The sequence below is a fragment of the Oncorhynchus nerka genome, linkage group LG1, assembly GCF_034236695.1.
Source record: "Oncorhynchus nerka isolate Pitt River linkage group LG1, Oner_Uvic_2.0, whole genome shotgun sequence".
In the NCBI taxonomy this organism is placed as follows: Eukaryota; Metazoa; Chordata; class Actinopteri; order Salmoniformes; family Salmonidae; genus Oncorhynchus; species Oncorhynchus nerka.
In genome coordinates, this window is record NC_088396.1 from 17,783,614 (window position 1) to 17,808,429 (window position 24,816).

General features: G+C 44.0%; 1 protein-coding gene and 1 pseudogene across 2 annotated transcripts in view; one reads left to right on the forward strand and one right to left on the reverse strand.

Moving 5' to 3' along the window:
* LOC115108061 (FERM and PDZ domain-containing protein 4-like) overlaps nt 1–13,215 on the forward strand; it is a 52,165-nt gene extending 38,950 nt beyond the window's left edge. For both annotated transcript variants that reach the window (XM_029632028.2, XM_029632201.2), the window contains exons 3-17: nt 1,287–1,447; nt 1,765–1,867; nt 2,681–2,726; nt 3,860–3,964; nt 4,481–4,588; nt 5,247–5,378; nt 5,889–6,008; nt 6,279–6,415; nt 6,967–7,093; nt 7,267–7,356; nt 7,493–7,675; nt 7,881–8,010; nt 8,132–9,163; nt 9,553–10,818; nt 11,290–13,215. In XM_029632028.2, coding sequence (XP_029487888.2) covers nt 1,287–1,447; nt 1,765–1,867; nt 2,681–2,726; nt 3,860–3,964; nt 4,481–4,588; nt 5,247–5,378; nt 5,889–6,008; nt 6,279–6,415; nt 6,967–7,093; nt 7,267–7,356; nt 7,493–7,675; nt 7,881–8,010; nt 8,132–9,163; nt 9,553–10,818; nt 11,290–12,680 — 5,131 coding nt within the window. In that variant the 3' untranslated portion in view covers nt 12,681–13,215. The remainder of the gene's footprint in view (nt 1–1,286; nt 1,448–1,764; nt 1,868–2,680; nt 2,727–3,859; nt 3,965–4,480; nt 4,589–5,246; nt 5,379–5,888; nt 6,009–6,278; nt 6,416–6,966; nt 7,094–7,266; nt 7,357–7,492; nt 7,676–7,880; nt 8,011–8,131; nt 9,164–9,552; nt 10,819–11,289) is intronic.
* A 3,090-nt stretch (nt 13,216–16,305) lies between these two features.
* LOC115141910 (toll-like receptor 7) lies at nt 16,306–16,805 on the reverse strand (annotated as a pseudogene).
* Between the last annotated feature and the right edge of the window lie 8,011 nt (nt 16,806–24,816).

Here is a 24,816-nt window from a genome sequence, read left to right on the forward strand (position 1 = left end):
TTTGGTAGGCCGTCATTATAAATAAGAATTTGTTCTTAACTGACTTGCCTAGTTAAATAAACCTTTAAACAAATAAAAGCAACATCTGAAGATCTTCACAGACCTGCAACCGATGCTATTTTTAACATGCAGGCTTTGATTAAGAAGCAATGTATACAGTAGTTACAGTAACCTTGAAATGTTGTCATGGATATTCTACTCATGTTAAGGTTGAATGTTACATTAGTTTGTAAGAGAGCCTTAACTTTGGGTTGTTTATTGTATTACAAAAGTAATATTGAATTGTGTTTGGTTGAAAACACAGCCAACTATCAACATTCAAAGGAGCTTGGATAGATCCATCTGTGCCACCGGCTTAATCCCTTTCTTGAACTTTTCTTTTTGGTTTTATTTGTGGTTGAGTTTTCTTTTTGGTTGAGGAGATGTGAATCCAACATATGATTTGTTACCTTGTCGACTAAATCAGTTGCACAGTTGAAACTGTCCAAGCAGAAGATAAAATTGGACTTTTTTCCAATCCAATGTATTTTCAACATAGAGTCCATGTCACAATACGTCGGCCAATTACGTTGAAATAACTTTGATTCAACCGGTTTTTGCCCAGTGGGTTTATCTGCATTATCTGCATTAGTATGTGTGAGTGAAAGTGAGGCTGTATGAAGATGTAACCACAGCTAGATTGTCATCGCCCACGTGTTCTATTTTGAGGCATGGCAGTAGTTTGTAATTTCAGACTAAATGCTACTTTTCAGCGTTGAACATTTAAGGAACTTAATAGACTGGGAAACATTCAGTTCATATCTAAGAGCATGACATTTACTGCTGTACTCCTACTGTATGTTTCAGATTTATGGAATAAACTAGCCAAAGTTACAGTAGTATTTCATATATATTTATTTGCAATGTTTTTAGATTAAAAAAACAACAACATATTTTGTTAAATGGATTCTTAACACCTTATGGCCCATTTTGGATATACTGAATCACATCTCCATTTTAAAGATGAAAGGTCAAATCAAATCTAAGGTTATTTGTCACGTACACAGGATACAGCAGTTATAAACAGTACAGTGAAATGCCTGCTTGTAAGCTCTTACTCAACAATACAATACTACTAAGTCATATAAATAAAATACACACAAGAAATCAAATACAATAATACACATGAAAATATACACTACATACAAGTTTTGTTTTTTGTTGGTGTTCAGTCGTGTAGTGACACTATCACCTGTTTAGTGACCTGTTGGACTTATGGTTGTCCCCTTCCCTCTTCACTCTCCCAGCCACGTGTCCCAAAGCAGCTCCCTGGAGGAGGTTCGTCTGGACGGGGACAAGTTTGTACCTCCAGCCCCCCGCAAGGTGGAGATGAGACGAGATCCAGTCCTGGGCTTTGGCTTTGTGGCAGGCAGTGAGAAACCTGTGGTGGTCCGGTCAGTCACACCAGGTAAACATACCAGCCCACCTGTAAACCAATCATGTCACCATTAATAACCACAGTTTCACACATAGCCATTATCAACAGGAAGTAAGATGTATTACTGTATATCCAATAGTGACCAGATGACAAAAGATGGCGACCAATCGGTGATGATAACCAATGAAAGGCCACATTTGATTTATAAACCATGCACTTCAGGGTACTTGATATATTAGCCAACCTTACGCCTAAAGAGTACAATGAATCCAGAAAACAAAGAAGAATTACTAGCTAGTACCTTTGTAATTGGTACCACTCCCCTGTGGTTCCCTGTGTCTTGGTAGGAGGTCCCTCTGAGGGCAGATTGACTCCAGGAGACGAGATCATCATGATTAACGATGAGCCGGTTAGCTCCGCCCCCAGGGAGAGGGTCATCGACCTCGTCAGGTACAGGAACTCAATGTCTCTAACATACGTACAGTATCCCTGCTGAGTTTACATGGGATTGGTGTATGCACAGGAAGTCATTTGGACATTTCTTTCCTAAAACATTGTAATGTCAAGCTGTGTGTGCCTTGCCTTGCTGAGTCATTTCCATGACTCGTGAGTCATGACAATAGGCAGTAAATGTCTATATGAATGAGACTCCTGTTTTAACTGGTTAACTAACTATAAAAAAAAAAATTAAAAACCTGAAGTGAATGCCCTATGTATAGATTCAATGTCAATGCCAGAAATACCCAGATAGTGTGGGGTAATGGGGTAGAGTATTTTGCCCACGTTTGCACCATGCGGGTCCAACTATATACCCGTGTGAATTATTTCTGTCTTACTACATGCTTGACTCAGGTGAGTGAGTGAGTGGCTGAACGGCCATATGACCTACATTCTGTGGACTGTGGAGTGAGTTTGTACAGTAGATTAGTGCAGTGAAATATGTCCATAAGGAGTCCAGTCCATCACTGCTCCCCTGGCCTTGAGTCAGTGTGCTGGGCTCCATCTCAGCAGTAAACTACTGTTTCATTACAGGAGTAACAGCCAGGCTTGAGGCATGGCTAGAATAGATTGCTCATGTTGTTAGACCTTCTTCATGGGCTCATTTCAGCAGTCAGAATCTGCTCACTGCATAGGAGAAACAATGCCTGACTCAGTCCTGATTAATCGACTTCCGCTGTACATGAATATGACTTATTTCCCTTTTTAATCTACAGTTTAATGATGTTTTCGTTGACTTGTTTGTGTTGTGTTCCTTCTCTGTAGGAGCTGCAAGGAATCCATTGTTTTGACAGTGGTTCAACCGTACCCAGTAAGTATCAATCGTCCCATCTTTAAAGGTTTCCATTGATAAAATTCAGAGCGAACTTCTGGGATATGAAGTTCAATGGACTGTGTGTCTGTTGACTCGGTGAATCCAAGACAATCCGAGACGTAAAAAGGTGGCCATGTCTCTGCTGGCGTCAAAACGGCGAGGTAACTGCTTAGTGTTCGCCTGGCTAACTCACAGAGATTTCAGTCCAAACACTGAATACTGAAAGTTGTCCAAGTCCTCTCATGGTAGCAACAACCCCTAGCACGAGACCCCAGATGAACCTCAACCTGCCACATTGACAGCTGTTAGCACCCGGGAGGACCATATGAGGATGGATAGAATGCCACAATAACAGCTACTGTGAATGTAGGTGATATTATGATTCATAAAATAGGTCAATGAGATGGATTTGTGCCGTCACCACCAAAATAGACAATGACTTGTATATCAAATAATCGGAATATCACCATGTAAGTTCGAACTCTGGCAGAAATCATTCTGTGTTGTATCCTAGCTTTGGGTAGCATATTTCAGACTTCCACTCAACAATGGTTTATATATGACAAAAGCAGCAATTACGTCCAGAAAGACCGCACAGAACTTGTAAAACATATTACATTTAATATTTTCACACACACCTCTGAAAATTATATAATTTGAGCATTCATTTCTTCTAATGATATTTTCCTGTATGAAGACTGTCTCAAGGGAAATAGCCTGACGTGTTATTCTACTGGAAAGGGCCTCAACTTGAGAAGAAGTTCATCTTGAAAATGTCTTCGGTTTGCAGAAAAAAAAACAGATCGAGAGAGCTCCAGAATCCCATAAGATGCATGCAAAACCGGCTCTTCTAATTCAAAGCTGTGCTGTGACTCAATAACACAGACACCAGTGGGGGTGTCCTTCCACTACACACCCTTACAGCATCTCTAATCATATCAATGTATTACAATATGAGGAATTGAATGAAAACACTAGTGTTAATGGTAGTGGGATGAGGATGAGGATGAGGATGGGATAGTGTAAATGGAACGTTATTCTTCTCCCGCCACGGGGGAATGGCTGATTGGTTGTGGCTTCTCTGAAGGGGTGGTCCTGTTGCCAACTGTGTTTTTTATTCACCCCCCCAGTCTCCCAAATCTGCGTTCATCAGTGCAGCCAAGAAGGCCAAGTTAAAGTCTAATCCAGTGAAAGTCCGCTTTGCAGAAGAGGTCATCATTAATGGACAGGTCCCAGTAAGTACAACAGTAGTTTTCTACAACACTACATCACACTCTGTCTCATATTATTGTATACCAAAGTTTTCCAAAAGGTAAAAGTATGCACCTATGACATTGACCTTGAATCTTCTAATATTGCAACATATGTTGGACTGTTGAACTGTATTGGATGCCAGTCGTGTTCTTCTTTCCATTGCCATTACCTGCCATTACACATTGCTTTCTCATTATATTAAAAAAATATGTTTAGGTGCAGTGAAATGTGTTGTTTTACATGGTCAGCCATAGTAGCGCAACACCCTTGGAGCAAATTGGGGCTAAGTGCCTTGCTCAAAGGCACATTGACAGATTTTTCACCTTTATCAGCTTTGGTATTTGAACCATCAACGTTGCTGGCCCAACCCACAAACCGCTAGGCTACCTGCCACTATGTACCCCTCTAAACGCTTACTGTGACCATTTAACAGTGTAGCGTAGCCTACTGATCAATTAAAAGGCTGCAAATTAACACCATTTTCTTCTCATTTACAGGAATCTGTGAAGGACAACTCTCTACTCTTCATGCCAAATGTTCTGAAGGTGTACCTGGAGAATGGACAGACCAAATCCTTCAAGTTTGACAGTAACACATCCATTAAGGTGCAGCAATACACCCTGCCCTTCACTAAGACATCTTAATGGGGACATTGATAAAAAAAAAAGATTTTTCAATTTAACCTTACATCACTCATAGACCACTTACAGAATAGTTTATTTCTTTGATCACTGTGGCATACTGTATTCTCTTTACTTATGATTCAGCAAGTATCCAAATGTGCATTACACACAGCACTCCCACAAAGGCAAGTGAGCTGTAACTTCATTTAAGTGCACGAAGAAGTAGGCCAGCACTTTTTTCTTGTGGTGTTGCTACACAAACATCTCCAAAGTGTGCTGTTTAATCTGTGTCATTTTGTGTAATGCAGCTGACATTTAACGTCAAGTTGCGCACTGTATATTTGTGATTATGAATGTGAAAAATCCTACATTTTTAACAGGTTTGATTGAGAGGAGTTTTTTTTTTTCCATAATCTTTCTAGGATATGCAGTATTCAACAATCAAATTGTTTGCTTAAGAACGTATACATTCGTAGCTACACCTACAGTATCTGTCATGCAAACGAGTGTTTCACACAGCTCCTCTCCTCTCTTCACACCTCAGTCCCTCACACGGTGGTCCCCTATGCTGCAGTCCTGCTGTGCACGTTCCTGGCGCACGCCATATTAATAATGAATGTCTCATCTTTCTGTGTGAAAGGATGTCATCTTGACCCTGCAAGAGAAGCTCTCCGTTAAGAGTATTGAACACTTCTCGCTGATGCTGGAGCACAGGAACGAGGGCTCGGCCAGCAAACTCATGATCCTCCACGAGCAGGAGATGTTAACTCAGGTGAGGCGTTGTGGGGTCACCTACAGTGGGGTGAGCAGCCTCACACCCGGGTAGACGACAGATAGACAATATTAGGGCCTCATACAGTTACTGTTACAGTGCCTTCAAATATGACCCACGTTCGTTCATAGCAAGTGGGAATTGGGTGGTGGTGGGCATGTGATTAAATGATTGTATGTGAACAGACTGAGTGTAGGGTAACGTAGAACACAATGCAGACCCTCCATAAGACAGACTGTAGATAGAAATGATCATAATGGGTCTGGAATATTGTTTTACACCTTTTGCCCATTGTTGTTTTATGTATTTGATTATTATCATTATGGTTTATACATTTTTTGTAACATTGATGTTGTTTCTGTATGCATACAAATGAGGATATATATTTTATCACTATTTTGTACCTTTGTGATTCTTTCTTTTTTTTTGCCGTGCTTTTGAATCCATTATTCATTATTCATGACATCTCATCACTAAATGTTAATTCCGTGTCCTCGCCTGTTGTCCTAGGTGACACAGAGACCAGGGGCACACAAGATGAAATGCTTCTTCCGCATCAGCTTTGTCCCAAAGGACCCCGTTGACCTGCTCAGGAGAGATGCAGTAGCGTTTGAATACCTCTATGTTCAGGTGATTCACAGCACATGGAAAACAACACTGCCTGATTAACAAATGATTATGTTGATTGTGTAATCAACATTTTTGTATGATATTCATTGATAAGCATTTGGTAAGATTTCATATAGAAACATTAGCTCAGAAAAATGTAAATTACCTAGTGTTGACTTGGAGCCCAACACACTAAATGCATTATGGTCAGTAACAATAGTCCAACCAGTTTAACCTTCTCTCCTACTCTCTTCCTCTCCTCTCCTCTCCTTTCCTCCTCTCTTCGTTCAGAGCTGCAATGACGTGGTGCTGGAGCGATTTGGGTCAGAGCTGAAATACGACACGGCCCTGCGTCTGGCTGCCCTGCAGATGTACATCCTCACCATCAATACCAAGCAGTCACAGAAAGTCTCGCTCAAATACATTGAGTGAGTGGCTCTTGTGTTTTCTCTGTAGCTCAGTAAGTCGAGAATGGCGCTTGCAACGCTAGAATAGTAGGATCGATTCCCGGGACCACCAATAGGCTACATGACATGTATGCGTGCAAGTTGCTTTGGATAAAAGCGTCTGCTAAATGACGTATAATAGAACACTGCTGCACCACCACCAAGTCAGTATGGATCAGGTCCAATGTCTCGTCTGGTCCCCTAAAGTTCACACATGGCCCTGCATCTTCTCACATGTTCAATCTGGCAGTACATTGTCATGAGGGCTAATCTGAAAAGAACAAATCGCATCCACGTCCGATTAACTAACGACATCCACGTCAGATACAGTAACGACCCCCCCCCCCCCCATGATTGTTATGTCGTGAGTACCACAGGTAATTCATATGGATGTTGATTATAACCGATTACCTGTTGGTTACTCAACGGATCCTCTCTTTATAAAGTGATTGATGTTCGCCTGAAGGAACGTATTCTGCTGTTCTATCATGTTGTACATAAAACGTATGTCACCAGTGTTTCTTGCTCTACAGGAAGGAGTGGGGTTTGGCACTGTTTCTCCCTCCTGCAGTACTGTCCAGCATGAAAGAGAAGAACATCAAGAAAGCTCTAACACACATTCTCAAAACCAACCAGAATCTGGTACCTCCTGGAAAAAAGGTACCTTTATTCTCTCTCCTGTATCAAGAATTGTCATCCTCTCGTAAATTTCCCCACTGTTAGATAATGTAACGCGTCAATGTGACTAATCACAGCGCCAGTTTCATTGTAAAAGAAATCCCCTGTGCACATTCGTATTGTCAATAGCCTAAATTGCTCGTGTTCTCTTTCAGCTGTCAGCATTACAGGCCAAGGTCCACTATCTGAAGTATCTCAGTGACCTGCGACTGTACGGAGGACGGGTTTTTAAATCTATACTGCTGGTAAATAGCTACCTCTCTTCTTCTGAGCTCAAACTATTTGAATAACTAGACACAAAAACATCAGAATATCATATCTCATTTAACGAGTTCATGTGTACTGTGTTTCAATTGTTTCCCCTCTGCTCAATGCCCCCAGCAAGGAGAGAAGCACACAGAGGTAACCCTACTAGTGGGTCCCAGGTATGGCATCAGTCATGTGATCAACACCAAGACTAACCTGGTGGCGCTGCTGGCCGACTTCAGCCACGTCAACCGCATCGAGATGTACACAGAGGACGAGAAGAACGTCAGGGTCGAGCTACATGTTCTGGATGTGAAGGTGAAATCAAACAAATCTTCAAGAGGGACTGAATGTGACATGATCATGACGATCAATGCAATGAGTTGACATCTAGCCTGATTTAATGAGCTATATAATAGAATTTTCAGCAATAACATTATACAAGGAAATGAATGATCGATGAGGACATTGTGTCAATGTGTTAATGTGTCCGTTGTCGTCCTCTTGTCTCCCTATTCTCCAGCCCATCACTCTGCTAATGGAGTCCACTGACGCGATGAATCTGGCCTGTTTGACTGCTGGATACTACAGACTACTAGTGGACTCTCGCCGTTCCATCTTCAACATGGCAAAAACAGGGAATGCAGACACCGGTGAGTCAAGACTCTACACAGTTCCGTTGTTTTCAAAAGCCAACAATACTGTAAGTTGATACATTAGCATCACTGATATCACAGAAACGGGATTATCAACCGCTCTTTGGTTCCTTCTCAGGCCATGACTGCAGAGTAAAGCAGAACTATCAGGCTATAGAGTGGGCGTACAGCACCTCCTTTAGAGGGTGTGAGGAGCACCAGCACCACAACAACCAGCGCTGTACGTCCAGGGAGCCCTCCTCTAACAGAGACTCAGACTGCGTGGACCACGGGAGGAGTGAGAGTGACATGTCCCCCGTCTATATCACTGAGATCCAGCAGCCACCCCAGAACAACATGGCAGAGAGGGTAGATACCAGAGGGGGGACCAGAGGCCCAGCACACCCCCAGCCCTACCTCTGTGCCTCCAGACCCAAAGCCCAGGACTCCCCCCGCAGTGCCAAGGTCTCCTTCATCTTCGGGGATCCACCGTTAGACAGTGTGAACCCCCAGAACCTTGGCTACCAGAGGCTGATGGACGACGTCCCAGAGGTACTACACGACCACAGCCCCATGTATACGCGACTAGAGGAGGACTACAAGAGCAAGGATCCCATGGACGGGGAGGGCTATCCGTACAGCGCCAAAATCTTCGGCAACACTGAGTGCATTGAGGAGCCGCTGCTGCACGACATCTGCTACGCCGACACCACGGACGCCGACGAGGACGAGGATGACATCAGCTGCGAGGAGGACATGGGGCTGATGGGGGATCTGGACAAGGCCACATTCCTCTCGCTCTCGGGGTCCAGCGATGACATCATCGACCTGACCTCCCTGCCCCCGCCGCCAGAGGGTAAAGACGAGGAGGATAACGAGGATGTATTGCTTCACTCCCTCAACCTGGCCATCGCAGCCCCGCCCCCAGGCTTTAGGGACAGCTCTGATGAGGATGAGCAGCACGGTGGGGCCCAGGGGCATGTCAGAAAGGGCCAGGGGACTCGTGACGATATCCCTGTATCCCTCATAGACTCAGTCCCCACACAGGGGGAGGAGGGCCCAAAGGTGGAGGGGGCCCTGGACGATGCTGTGGTGTCCACCTTACAGGCACTGGAGGCCCTTGCGGCTTCTGAGGAGCAGAGCCCACACCCACAGTCAGAAAATAGCACAGGTTCTTCTTCTTACACTATTGTAACGTTTATTCATTAACACCATGCGGATGTTCCAGCCATTAACTTTTACATTTGTTGTTGTTGATTTTTCAATAAAAAAAACATTTTGTTCTATGTTTCCATTTAGTGTGCACATTGTTTCATTCGTTTTGAACATAAAAAATGTCCTGTATTTCACTCATTTTTGGTTCCAGTCCTTTTTTTGTTGTTTTTGTGTTTTGTGGATCATTTATTTATTTAGTATCATTTATGATCAGCCGCACAAATGCGTTTCAACTCACAGCTTTCATACTCTTTGTACCAATGAATTGTGTGCTTTTTTATGATATTTCTAAGATGCCTCAGGTAAAATGTGTTAATAAAATGTCTGTCTCTCTGTGGCACACAGGTGTAGAAATATCAAGGGCCTTTAGCCCCGAGTCCTCATCGGACTCTGGCAACGAGACTAACTCCTCAGAGATGACGGAGAGTTCAGAGCTGGTCGCTGCCCAGAAACTCTCTGAAACCCATTTGAGACTGTATGTGGCCACTGCGGAGGGCTACCACACTCTGACTGAGGAGAAAACAAAGTTTCCCATAACACCTTGTGAAGGAAAGGTAGCCCTGGCCATACAGCAGAACCCTCAGGAGACCTGGGAAGGGGGGGAGGAGGAGGAGGGGGCCAAGTCCTCAGCTGTGTCCTCCACCCAGATCCTCCACTCAGATGGGGGAGAGATGGAGCCAGAGACCATGGAGACCAAGTCCCTCACCGACTATTTCAACAAACTGCACAGGGGCTCTGTGATGAGAAAGCAGCCAGGGAAGCTGAGTGACACGGAAGGCAGGATTCAGGGAGATAACGATGACTCAACAGAAAAACGACACAGCAACATCCAGAATTCAAATAGAGGGGACCCACCCAAATATAATTCAGACCCACCCAAATATAATGCTATTCTAAGGGAACCTCCATACATGAACCAATTCGAATTGGGGCGAACACCCTATCCTTATCGAGAGAAGCCCCCAAGATATCACCGGCCTCCTGAAAACAAAATGGCGGACAATCTTTCCCCAGATTCTGTGATTGATTCACAAGCCTCGCACTCGGATAGGGGAACAATTAAGGGAGACAAGCAGGACTCAAATGAGAGAAGCCTGCAGTTAGACTCTCATTCCCGCTCCCCCGCCAAAGTCCCCCACAGTACTGAGGAAGTCAATTTACCCAGCAGCGACCCACAGCAGCAGCAGACGAGGGTTCCCTCGGCCGAGCAGGATGTCACACGGTTACACGAGTATCACCTGAGTAAGCGCATGTCATTGTTACAGGGCAGCGAGGGCGTCCACTCCCTCCAGAGCTCCCAGTGCTCCTCCATAGATGCTGGCTGCAGTTCAGGAAGCAGTAGCTGTGTCACTCCCATGGACTCTCCCCTCTGCACTGGGGAAAACATGCATCTGCTCTCAGAGTCTTCCCTCAAGGGGCTGGGCTATATTAGTGGGGAGGAGAAGGCCTATGGCACCCAAGGCCAGGGGACACAGCAGGGCAAGGCTAGACATCAGACCATAGATCCCACCCTGCTGAGGAAGATCCACGCAGCCACCAGTGCCGAGCCTGGATTCGGTACCAAACGAGGAGATGGCTGCCACCGGGTGCCTAAGATAAAAGAAACCACAGGTACAACTAAATAGAGCGGTCTTTTCCTTTGACGTCTGTGCGTTTAAATGATAAACACAATTCCAGGAGCACATTGAGGCTGTTGATAAATTATTCACTAGCTGGGGATTAGGATATGCATCATGGTGTCAGAGTAGCATTATCCATTCAGACAGAAGATAATAACAAGCATGTCACTAGCTAAGGACATGCAACAGTGCATACATGTGTAGAGGATGTGATTGGTAGAAGAAATACTGCTGTGTACTGGTTCATTATGTAACACTTGCTGCACAGAGATCTGATAAAAGTGCTGAAATGCACCTTTATTCTATTTTACCCCACTCTCTGTTATGAAAGGACAATTAGAGCAACATTTGACTAAAAGGTCATCTAATGAAAACAGGAAAAGGTTAGAGATCAAAGCAATGCACCATGTTGTCAGGGAGATGCTTAACGATTCTATTTGATTTTCTGCTCCCCCTAGTGTAGCTTGCACCCAGCTCAAGATGGCTGCAGGGGAAGACTCCTCCTCTGCTCTCTCCAACGAGGTCAACGCCGCCGCCACCACCACCTCACCACCATCATTAACCAGTAGCAGCAGCACAGAGTCCAGTGTGCCCAGTGCCACAAAGCAGCAGGGGTGCCCCTGCACTGAGCCCATCCCATGCCGCGCCCAGGCTTTCCCTTCAAGCTTACACCCATGTGACCCTATCACAGGCAGCCTCAGGAAGCCACCGCAGCAAAGGGGTCGGATGCTGAGAAGGAGCTGGAGCAGCATCACGCCGGGCTCCAGGAGCCTCGAAGAACTGTTGGAGAAAACCAAAGCCACGCTGAGTGGGAAGAGTGCCCAGAGAGTCCAGTCACCCGACGACCCCTCCAAGCCACAGAGGAGATTTTCTTTTTCCAAGACACTTTCCAAGAGCTTGTCCTTGTCCCAGGGATCAGTATGGTCTGTTAGATCAGTTAGCTCTCAGTCCTCTGGCAGGAAGCTCTTCAGAGGCGTCTCTATCATGCTGCCAGCGTCATTGGATGCCAAGCAGCTCCAAGCTGTGCCACTACCCAGACTGGACAGCAGCACCTGGATGAGGTGCCATGGGCCCTTCACACACTGCTTCCCCAAGAGGAAGACCAACACTGATGATGACGATGACGATGAAGTCGGAGGTGGAGCAGGAGAAAGCCCCACCTCCCAGCCATTCTCTGGGGGTCAGAAGGCACAGTCACTCCCTACCAGCCCCAGAGTTGACGCAAAGAACACAGTCTCTTTGTATGCCTCTGGATCTGAACCCCCCGCTGTGGCTGAACAGCTCAACATGGCCAGTGGTGTGACTGTGAGCGGCATGAGCCTGGGAGCGAAGCTGAGCCGTGTCAACTTACTGAAGGGAAAGACCTACACCCTCCCCCAGGGGTTCTCAGATGCACAGAGAGATGCCCTGGATATGATGTGTCTGGTGCGCTCCGGTGTATGCCAGGGAGGTGGCCAGAGGTCAGAGGTCAGTGAGTCCGACCTGTGGAGGTTCAGTCAGCTGCTCTCCATGGAGGCCCTAGAGCTGGGCAGCGCCTGCAATCACATGGCCCTGGTGCAAGGCAGCCCCCAGGACACCCTGCTCTCCCTGACTCACAGTTTCCACACGGTCTGTTGCTTAACACAGGCCTGCATGTCACTGGTGGAGGGCTTGAGCCCTGAGAGCCGGCAGCGCGAGGTGGTAGCAAAGGTAGACGAGGTCGTCATGAACTATGTGTGTCTGCTCCAGGCTGCTGAAACGGCTTTGGATAGTTCCCCCAATGACCAAAGTGTGAATGCATTGACACGTCACTCCACCACCATGTGTGCTATCGTCAACAGACTGAGTCACTCACTGACAACACTCTACAAGTAAACATAACACGGTTATGATTAGCGATTTCAAAGCCATACATAAGAGACGTGGGTTTATTCGACCCAAACCAATGTGAACTGCTGTGACAAAACCTTGCCTTGTGTATATTTTGTTTGATATGTAAAGTCAAATAAACTCTATTAATCATAATGACACTTTTAAAGGTGGTTATATTCAGGCCTCTGAGAAGAAGAACATGTTCCTGAGGGTATATAAACTGATATTACTTGATAAGTATACTTTTACAAATTGATAATCACCTTTTGGGGTGTAATGTGTAGATGAACAACTATTAATTCTGTATTTATTTGTATGAATTATTATGTTACACATGATACATATGTGACAAAGAGCTCTAGACAAATCACTGCGCAAGACAAGAAATTAAATGATATGATACAGTCCATTGTGACGTCGATATTTTTCATTTGCTGAAACCGACATAGTTTATGAATCTTTGCACATGTTCACTGAGTACTTTCCTCTTATTTTTGTCAGCACTACCATAACATATTAAAAGTAAAAAATGTTGCAACCTGAAGTTGATTATTGTCTCCTTTATTATTCTCATAACGATTGTTATACAAAGTATAGGTCCATTTCAATTATCAATTAAAAAACATTATTGTTCTCTAAAGCCAAGTAATGGTCTGCTTACAGTGAGTGGGGCTTTCTCCAGCTTTCTCTAAAAACCTATTTGTCACAAAAATTGCATAATTTATACCAAAAACTCCCCTGGACCATGTTTGGTTGTATTAAATCATGTTTGATTATTTACTGTTTTACCATTTACTAAGTCCAGGGTGATGATCATGCATTTTGCATGAATGATGATGGACTGTCTAAGTTTGAAGGCCGGAGAGTGTGTCTGCATAATGTATAATCTGCAGAGTAACGTTGCTTGAAGGCACAGGCTGTACAGTTCATCGCCACAGCTACTAGCTAACGTCCCAGCTGTCCTGTGTTTCTCTGAACTGAGGTTTCACTTTTATTTACAGAGAAGAAGTGGCATGTATTTATGTATGCCAAGGAAAGCCAGGCTTCTCCCCCCCCCCCCCAAAATTGCAACAAAAAATATACTAAACAATTGTTCTTTCATGTCTCTGTGTTTTCTTAAATGTCCTTCAATTCGCAAGAGGCTGAATGTATCTCACCGGAGAAAGCATCCGAGCGAAGGAAACAGCGCCCCTCTATCTCAGTATATGTGTTGCCCATCTATCTGATGCTGTCTGATCAAAAAGAGTGTGATCTTGTTGCCGCCTATAGCATTGAATGCAAGGGAAGCCAGTGAGCATTTGGCCTCCCTTGATAATAATAATAAAAAATAATAGCCAAACTGAGTGAGCTCAAAAGTGAAGGGTCCTGGCGCGCACAAAAAAGTGTCAAAGGAAGCCAGATAGGTGTGTAGCCATATCCAATCACATCACATCAGATGCCAAACGCCATTGACAGAAAAATTGTTGCATCTCGTTGTGTTGTTGTCCTCCGGTGGCTAGCTAGCAATTTCCTAAATTAGCCATAGATAGAAATAGGGATTTGGACTTGTGGTTTTACATAATTCTCCATACTGGTCAATGATTATAACAGTGATTCTATACCAACCATAAATACATACATAGTGCTCCTGGCCTGAGAGGATGGAAGTTCAACATATAGCTAGATGTAGTAGGCTAATGTTAATTAACTGGCCTGGCTTTCGTTGCCAATGAAAGGAAATTAGGCTAGCAAGCAAACATTTTACTGTTAGCCAGGTAGCCTAAAAGTGTGTACTGTATGACAGAGTCATTGACAATTTAAATCAAATTGTATTAGTCACATGCGCCGAATACAACATGTGTAGATCTTACAGTGAAATGCTTACTTACGAGCCCCTAACCAACAATGCAGTTAAAAAAAATATGGATAAGAATAAGAAATAAAAGTAACAAGTAACTAAAGACAGCAGTAAAAAACAATAGCGAGACTATATACAGGGGGGTACCGGTACAGAGTCAATGTGGAGACTATATACAGGGGGGTACCGGTACAGAGTCAATGTGGAGACTATATACAGGGGGGTACCGGTACAGAGTCAATGTGGAGACTATATACAGGGGGTACCGGTACAGAGTCAATGTGGAGACTATATACAGGGTGGTACCGGTACAGAGTCAATGTGGAGACTATATACAGGGGGGTACCGGTACAGAGTCCATGTGGAGACTATATACAGGGGGGTACCGGTAGAGAGTCCATGTGGAGACTAAATACAGGGTGGTACCGGTACAGAGTCAATGTGGAGAGACTATATAGACTATATACAGGGGGTACCGGTACAGAGTCAATGTGGAGACTATATACAGGGGGTACCAGAGTCAGAGAGTCCATGTGGAGACTAAATACAGTGGTGGTCACCAGGTACAGAGTCAATGTGGAGACTATAAACAGGGGGTACCAGTACAGAGTCAATGTGGAGACTATATACAGGGGGGTACCGGTACAGAGTCAATGTGGAGACTATATACAGGGGGGTACCGGTACAGAGTCAATGTGGAGACTATATACAGGGGGGTACCGGTAGAGAGTCCATGTGGAGACTAAATACAGGGTGGTACCGGTACAGAGTCAATGTGGAGACTATAAACAGGGGGGTACCGGTACAGAGTCAATGTGGAGACTATATACAGGGGGGTACCGGTAGAGAGTCCATGTGGAGACTAAATACAGGGTGGTACCGGAACAGAGTCAATGTGGAGACTATATACAGGGGGGTACCGGTAGAGAGTCAACGTGGAGACTATAAACAGGGGGTACCGGTACAGAGTCAATGTGGAGACTATATACAGGGGGGTACCGGTAGAGAGTCCATGTGGAGACTAAATACAGGGGGGTACCGGTAGAGAGTCAATGTGGAGACTATATACAGAGGGGTACCGGTAGAGAGTCAATGTGGAGACTATATACAGAGGGGTACCGGTAGAGAGTCCATGTGGAGACTAAAAACCTTCAGTATGTTGTTGTTGATGTAGAGCTCAGTACATTTGTCTGGCAGTTGTCTAAAGCCTTGCTGAGGGAGGGAGTTGAGGTTGTTCTGAGAGATGTCTAGGACCCTCAGATTAACCCATTTCCGAAAGTAGTTGATGTACTGTATATAGTATCTTATCCCTCCACAGCATATCTAAACGGTTACCTTTGAATTCTAACTTCTTCAGAGAAGTGTTTTCCAGCTCTGTGTTGGTGGAGGTGGAAATGTTATTGTAGTTCATGAGTAATATCTTCAGATTGGTCAAATTGTTGGTGAAATTCAGCATATGAGTCAAACCCTCAGACTCAAAGTAATGGTTGTTGTGGCTTATGTCTCACATAACTAAACTTCTCAGTTCCTGAAATGCTGAGGAATAGAAAAGGTTGAGACAGTTAGATGAGAAGTCAAGATACTTTAAGTTAGTGAGATAAGTGAACTCGGAACCATTTAGACTTCGGCTCATCGAATTTCCATAGAGATTTAGGCATCTAATGTTAGCAAGGTTCAAGAATCTGGAGTGAAGGAAGAATATCTTATTCCTGCTGATATCCCGTTTTTTTTCTCCAAACTGGCTGCACAGTTATTAACGAATGAATTCAGTGTCCCAGCCTCCTTGTCCTACTATTTGCAGCTGCATGCATACTCATCATATCTAAACCAATGAATCTCTCTCACTTCTCCTTTGTGGTAGTGCTCAGCATCTGACATTGGGGAGCCATTTAAGGCTTCCCCTCCAGAAAAATCAACAGAATTACCACTTTGAGAAGGGGACGATATGTTATTGTCTAATGAATTGATTATTTGGAAGCTTTTGAGCTCCATTAGAGTGCTAAGGTTGGTCATTTTGATGAAGTTGGTGCCCAGGTCCTTGAGTCTGCATGGGTCAGTTGTTTGAAGATAAAGCCCCTGAGGGTGAATACTTTCAGGGATTTCAGGAAGGAGAATGAGTGATTCGGGTTCAGAGTAGCTGGGTACTTCTGCAACTCGTAGTTAAAAGACAGGTCCAATTATTTGAGGTTGGTTAGAGCTCGTGGGAAGTTAGCATTTGCTATTTATCTAGCTAAAACATTGGTTGAGATATAAAGTACTCACAGCTCTGTACAGTTCTGAAACCACGCCATAAGTACAGTCGTGGCCAAAATTTTTGAGAATGACACATATTAATTTCCACAAAGTTTGCTGCGTCAGTGTCTTTAGATATTTTTGTCAGATGTTACTATGGAATACTGAAGTATAATTACAAGCATTTCATAAGTGTCGGAGGTTTCTATTGACAATTACATGAAGTTTTGACCCTTCTTTTTCAAGACCTCTGCAATCCGCCCTAGCATGTTGTCAATTAACTTCTGGACCACATCTTGACTGATGGCAACCCATTCTTGCATTATCAATGCTTGGAGTTGATCAAAATTTGTGGGTTTCTGTTTGTCCATGGCAAGGTGCTCCATCATGCTCGAAAAGGCATTGTTCGTCACCAAACTGTTCCTGGATGGTTGGGAGAAGTTGCTCTCGGAGGATGTGTTGGTACCATTCTTTATTCATGGCTGTGTTCTAAGGCAAAATTGTGAGTGAGTAAGCTCCCTTGGCTGGGAAGCAACCCCACATATGAATGGTCTCAGGATGCTTTACTGTTGGCATGACACAGAACCGATGGTAGCGCTCACCTTGTCTTCTCCAGACAAGCTTTTTTCCGGATGCCCCAAACAATCGGAAAGGGGATTCATCAGAGAAAATGACTTTACCCCAGTCCTCAGCAGTCCAATCCCTGTACCTTTTGCAGAATATTAGTCTGTCCCTGAAGTTTTTCCTGGAGAGAAGTGGCTTCTTTGTTGCCCTTCTTGACACCAGGCCATCCTCCAAAAGTCTTTGCCTCACTGTGCTTGCAGATGCACTCACACCTGCCTGCTGCCATTCCTGAGTAAGTTCTGTACTGGTGGTGCCCCGATCCCGCAGCTGAATCAACTTTAGGAGACGGTCCTGACACTTGCTGGACTTTCTTGGGCGCCCTGAAGCCTTCTTCACAACAATTGAACCGCTCTCCTTGAAGTTCTTGAAAATTCAATAAATGGTTGATTTAGGTGGAATCTTACTAGCAGCAATATCCTTGCCTGTGAAGCCCTTTTTTGTGCAAAGCAATGATGACGGCACGTGTTTCCTTGCAGGTAACCATGGCTGACAGAGGAAGAACAATGATTCCAAGCATCACCCTCCTTTTGAAGCTTCTAGTTTGTTATTTGAACTCAATCAGCATGACAGAGTGATCTCCAGCCGTCACACCTGTGTTAACGAGAGAATCACTGACATGATGTCAGCTGGTCCTTTTGTGGCAGGGCTGAAATGCAGTGGAAATGTTTTTGGGGGATTCAGTTCATTTGCATGGCAAAGAGGGACTTTGCAATTAATTGCAATTCATCTGATCAATCTTCATAACATTCTGGAGTATATGCAAATTGCCATCATACAAACTGAGGCAACAGACTTTGTGAAAATTAATATTTGTGTCATTCTCAAAACTTTTGGCCACGACTGTACAAATGTGAGGGAGTTACTACTGCAAACGTGGTATCCTCAGTTTGGTTAACATTTTAAAAGCATTTGAATTTATCTGAAGTTGTGAATCGTGAGGGCATGGAACACAAGGAAATGGTGCATTGTAACAGCGTGGGCAGTTTCCACTTACGTCAAGAATCTCAAATTGGGTAAAATGATAAAACTCTTGTTATTATAGAGATACAACTCTCTGAGACTTGATGGTAATTTTGGGGGGAATGTAGGATAGGTTATTTGACTTGAGGGATAGCAAAGTAATGTTACCAAGCTGTAGAAACGCACCCCCCTTAATTTGATAGGAAACATTACATGGGTTTCTGACAGTAACATTTTGGACCCAAATAAAGAATCTGTACATTAGTGATGTCAGAGAGGTTATTTTTCAGAATGGTATATATTGGATTCACCTCTAGACTGAGCAAAATGAGGTTCGGAGGGAGATAAAGTACCTTCAGATTCCTCAGGTCTTTGAAGGTGTTGTTTCGATGGTCACATTCTCCGTGCACATCTTGTTCTTGTGGCCGATCTTGCAGCGCATGTCAATCTCCATGATGTTCTCCAGGCCCTGTAAGGAAGTGGAGTTGATGTAAGGGATGTGGTTGATGGTGAGGGTTATTGTTACAACTTCTATGAATGGTGAGTGGAGGAGTCAAGTGCAGAGAGCAGGTAATTCTGTCCGTTGATCTTTATTCCAACGACAGCGGAGACATGGACATGCAAAACACTAGGGCGCATGAAACAACCCGTCCCAAATACACAGGACTAAAACTGTCCGGAAAAATAGCGATCATACTAATACACCAACACCAAATAAACAGAGAACAAGCCCGCACAATACCCAGCGGGCCTAGTGTCCTTAAATAGCCTATAAACAAAACTAACTCAAAACAGGTGTACCCAATTAGACCCAATTAACAGAAACAAAAGGAAAGGGAATCGATGGCAGCTAATAGGCCGGCGACGATGACCGCCGAGCGCCGCCCGAACAGGAAGAGGCAACATCTTCGGCGGACTTCGTGACAGTTATATTGGTGATGTTTTTGGAAATGTCATTTTGGACCTCCAGGAGTCCTCTCTCAGTGCAGTCCACATTGACCCCGCTCCCGTTGCTGGCCAGAGTTGGCAGAGTTTTTGGGTACCAGCCTCCAGCTGCCAGCATGAAGAAGCACCACAGGCCCAGCAGCATCACCACACACACCTGGAGGGATAGGCACTCTGTTCTCTGACAGGGGGAATAAGGACAGTGTCATTACTAGAGGGGTATTGATAATTAGTTGTATTGCCTCTTAAACCACAGGACACAACAAGTCTCAGATTAAAATTCACTGCTCAATAAAATATAAAAGTATAGAAACCAATCACTTCTGTTTGCTGGGATTCAAATAAATTGTACATGACAGTGGCACACATCAACAAAGAAATTGTTATATTAAAAGGTTATGGGGGCATTTCCCCCCCAAAAAATATTCTGATTGACCTTTCCTATGTTGTTCTACATAGACTTAAAACTAACAGATCTATGCTAAAAATATATCATTTTATTGTGATCTTTCTATTAATGTTTTCGGCATCACGAGTTTCTTTCTTTTTTAATCAATCTTTTGTTTCTCTCCATTCCCCAGAAACACAATAGATGTACGTACTCAAGTACTTTATATTCATGAAATGATCAGTGCCTTGCAAAAGTATTCATCCCCTTGGCGTTTTTCCTATTTTGTCGCATTACAACCTGTCATTTAAGTTGATTTTTATTTGGATTCCATGCAATGAACATACACAAATTAGTCCAAATTGGTGAAGTGAAATTTAAAAAATAACTTGTTTCAAAAAAGTATAAAAATAAATAACTGAAAAGTGGTGCGTGCGTATGTATTCACCCCCTTTGCTATGAAGCCCCTAAATATGATCTGGTGCAACCAATTACCTTCAGAAGTCACATATTAGTTAAATAAAGTCCACCTGTGTGAAATGTAAGTGTCACATGATCTCAGTATATATACACCTGTTCTGAAAGGCTCCAGAGTCTGCAACACCACTAAGCAAGGGGCACCACCAAGTAACCGGCACTATGAAGACCAATAACCCTAAGAATACTGCTAAAGCAACACTAGTGGTTTAAGGGGAAACATTTAAATGTCTTGGAATGGCCTAATCAAAGGCCAGACCTCAATACAATTGAGAATCTGTGGTACGACTTAAACATTGCTGTACACCAGCGGAACCCATCCAAATTGAAGGACCTGGAGCAGTTTTGCCTTGAAGAATGGCCAAACATCCCAGTGGCTAGATGTGCCAGGTTTATAGAGACATACCCCAAGAGACTTGCAGCTGTAATTGCTGTAATTGCTGTAAAAAGGTGGCTCTAACAAAGTATTGACTTTTGGTGGGTGAGTAGTTATGCATGCTCAAGTTATTTTTGTCTTATTTCTTGTTTCACAAAATATTTTGCATCTTCAAAGTGTTGTGTTAATCAAATGATACAAACCCCCCCAAAATACATTTTAATTCCAGGTTGTAAGGCAACAAATTAGGAAAAATGCCAAGGGGGGTGAATACTTTTGCAAGCCACTGTATTATCATATGAAAGTTATTCTTACACTCATGTAAGACAACATTGATCAGATGTTTGTGTAGATAAGAATTCTCACGGTTCATTTCTGTTCTTCCCATAATATGAAAGGAGAGTTAAGATTGTGAACTATGATGATGACAATGAGAACAATGTGCGAGTGTCTTCACTTCCCATTTGTCAAATGACAGAGACCTGTCATTAGGCATACAGCTGTTGCGTAAGGTCAAGTTCCCAAAATATATATATTTTTTATTGATATTCCTTAAATCAATGTTATCTAATGGGGTGCAGGTTTAATTAAATCATGCATAAGCAGCGTTTTAAGCATGTAGGCTTTCTTGCTTAATCAAATCTAACACCTTCATTTTATAGTGCACTGAATTATTTAACATTTGTCACGCCCTGATCTGTTTCACCTGTCTTTGTGCTTGTCTCCACCCCCCCCCCTCCAGGTGTCGCCCATCTTTCCCATGACCTGTTTTCTGTTTGTCTGTTGCCAGTTAGTCTTGTTTGTCAAGCTTACCCGCGTTTTGTCAAGCATACCCGCGTTTTGTCAAGCATACCCGCGTTTTGTCAAGCATACCCGCGTTTTGTCAAGCATACCCGCGTTTTGTCAAGCTTACCCGCGTTTTGTCAAGCTTACCCGCGTTTTGTCCGATCTGTTCCCAGCCGCTTTTCTCACCCTCCTGGTTTTTGACCCTTGCCTGTCCTGAACCCGCCCGCCTGACCACTCAGCCTGCCTGCCGTCCTGTACCTTAGCCCCATCTGGATTTCCGAACTCTGCCTGCCTCCCGTCCTGTACCTTTGCCTCTGTTGCTGTAATAAACATTGTTACTTCGATACGGTCTGGGTCTTACCTTATCCTGATATATTTATGCAGTTTGCAGCAGTACTAATTAAATTGTGGGTCGATGCAGCTTTTCTTCAGCATTTGCTCATCCTTTCTTTGTAACATTTATTGAAAAAGTATGGATACAGTTAATCTTAATTATAATAGCATAAACAAGGAGGAAATGTACTGTAGACATGAGGGGACAGATTTATCTCATGTCACAATGTTTACATATCTTACATTACTCGTCTGTGTATATACTGTATTTTATACCCTCTATTACACCTTTCTTATGCCATCGCTCATTCATATATTTATATGTACAATTTCTCATTCACCCCTTTAGATTTGTGTGTCTTAGGTAGTGTTGGAGAATTGTTTACTTGTTAGCTATTACTGTGCTGTTGGAACTAGAAGCGCAAGCATTTTGCTACACTCGCATTAACATCTGATAACCATGTGTATGTGACCAATAAACTTTGATTTGAGCTTGCACTGTGTGTTTGCTGATGAATGCCCTGATCTCTGGCCAGTCAATTGGTTAAATTACATTGTTTCGTCTCTTAATCGCTTCTAATATATCTGAAAATTATGCAATAACCATGAATTTAACTGATTGTATATAATGAGTGATGTCCCACGTTAAACCTGGACACACAAATAGTAGGAATTTGCACTGGCTTCAGCCATGATGGCATGAGAGGGAAATTAAACATCTGCACATCGCCTGCAGGTGCGAATGTGTGTTTCTCTGTCCAATCCGAGGCTTGAATGTGATCTGAGAATGTTTGGTCTCTTGGGTATCTTGGGAAAGCCTCAAGGGAGAGCGGACAGTGCATTCTAAACAGAGACGCATATACTGGCCAAAAAGTTTAACTTTTTCTTTTTTTTTCGAAAAAAGTGAGGCGGGGCATCTGTTAAACAGTAATTCAACTTTGTCCGGCCTAAAACTAAATTTAAAAAGTAGCACAAAATAATGAGGCTATATACAGAGGTTACCGAGTCAATGTGCAGGGCTACACGTTAGTCAAGGTAATTTGTCCATGTAGGTAGGGGTAATGTGACTATACGTAGATAGTAAACAGCAAGTAGCAGCAATGTAAAAACAAAGAGTGTCAATGCAAACAGTCCGGGTGGCCATTTGATGAATTGTTCAGCAGTCTTATGGCTTGGGGTAGATGGTGTTAAGGAGCCTTTTGGATCTAGACTTGGCGCTCCAGTACCGTTTGCCGTGCGGTAGCAGAGTGGGTGACTTGAGTCTTTGATAATGTTTTCGTCTTCCTCTGAAACCGCCTAGTATATAGGTCTTGGATGGCAGGAAGCTTTGCCACAGTGATGTACTGGGCTGTATTCACTACCCTCTGTGGCACCTTATGGTAGGATGCCGAGCAGGTGCCATGCCAGGCGGTGATGCAACCGGTCAGGATGCTCTCGATGGTGCAGCTGTACAACTTTTTGAGGATCTGGGGTCCCATGCCAAATCTTTTGTCTCCTGAGGGTGAAAAGGCGTTGTCGTGCCCTCTTCACGGCATTCTTGGTGCGTTTGGACCATGATAGTTGATGTGGACACCAAGGAACTTAACTCTTGAGCCGCTCCACTACAACCTCTTCAATGTGAATGGGGGCGTGTTCGGCCGTCCTTTTCCTGTAGTCCACGATCATCTCCTTTGTCTTGCTCATGTTGAGGGAGAGGTTGTTGTCCAGGCACCATGCTGCCAGGTCCCTGACCTCCTCCCTAAAGGCTGTCTCATCGTTGTCGGTGATTAGGCCTGCCACCGTTGTGTCGTCAGCAAACTTAATGTTGTTGGAGTCCTGCTTGGCCACACACAGAGTACAGGAGGGGACTGAGGGCCCTGAGGAGCCCCCGTGTTGAGGATCAGTGTGGAAGATGTGTTGTTGCCCACCCTCACCACCTGGGGGTGGCCCGTCAGGAAGTCCAGGATCCAGTTGCAGAGGGAGGTGTTTAGTCCCAGGGTCCTTAGCTTAGTGATGAGCTTTGGGGGCACTATGTTGTCGAATGCTTAGCTGTAGTCAATGAACAGCATTCTCACATAGGTGTTCCTTTTGTCCAGGTGGGAAAGGGCAGTGTGGAAGGCGATTAAGATTGCGCCATCTGTGGATCTGTTGGGGCGGTATGGAAATTAGAATTGGTCTAGGGTTTCCAGGATGATGGTGTTGATGTGAGTCATGACCGGCCTTTGAAAGTACTTCATGGCTACCGATGTGAGTGCAATGGGGTGGTAGTCATTTAGGCAGGTTACCTTCGCTTTCTTGGGTACAGGGACTACGATGGTCTGCTTGAAACATGTCGGTATTACAGACTCGGTCAGGGAGAGGTTAAAAATGTCAGTGAAGACACTTGCCAGTTGTACATGTCCTGGTAATCCCTCTGGTCCAGTGGCCTTGGGAATGTTGACCTGTTTAAATATCTTGCTTATATCGGCTATGGAGAGCTTGATCACACAGTCGTCCGGAACAGCTGGTGCTCTTATGTATGGTTCAGTGTTGCTTGCCTAGAAGAGAGCATAAATGGCATTTAGTCCTTCTGGATTGGCTCGCGTCACTGGGCAGCTCGTGGCTGGGTTTCCCTTTGCAAGCCCTGCCACATCCGGCGCGGGTCAGAGCCGGTGTAGTAGGATTCAATCTTAGTCCTGTATTGACGCTCTCCCCATAGATTTTGCAGTTACATAATGTCCCCATGAGTGACTGAACACTGACCAACCCCTACACTCCGAATTTTACTCTTGCTGCCCCAACACCACAGAAAGCACTGAGCTAGGCTGAAACAGATGCATTTTGGAGCTGCCTTACTCAAGAAAGCAAAAAAGAGACCATATTTGCATGCAGCTTTATTATTATTTTTGTAAAAAAAAAATATGTTGATTTTAAACGGATATGTGACACGTATTAATGCCAAAATAACATGCTAAACAGGTGTGGCTCAAAACAGGTGGGGCTCTACCCCGCTCTAAAACAGTATAAAAAATAAATGCCTTCAGAAAGAAGGAAGCAAATCAGGTGAGAACCTTTAATAACCCCAATAATATGTGCCACGGCACCCAGAGTAAACCTGGTTGAGGGAACCAATCAGCTTGCAGAACACATTTGACTCACTGTAGCTGCAAGGGGAAATTGAGCTGCTCTTCACTTGTGATTGAGTAGAGAAGAGTTGAGTCAT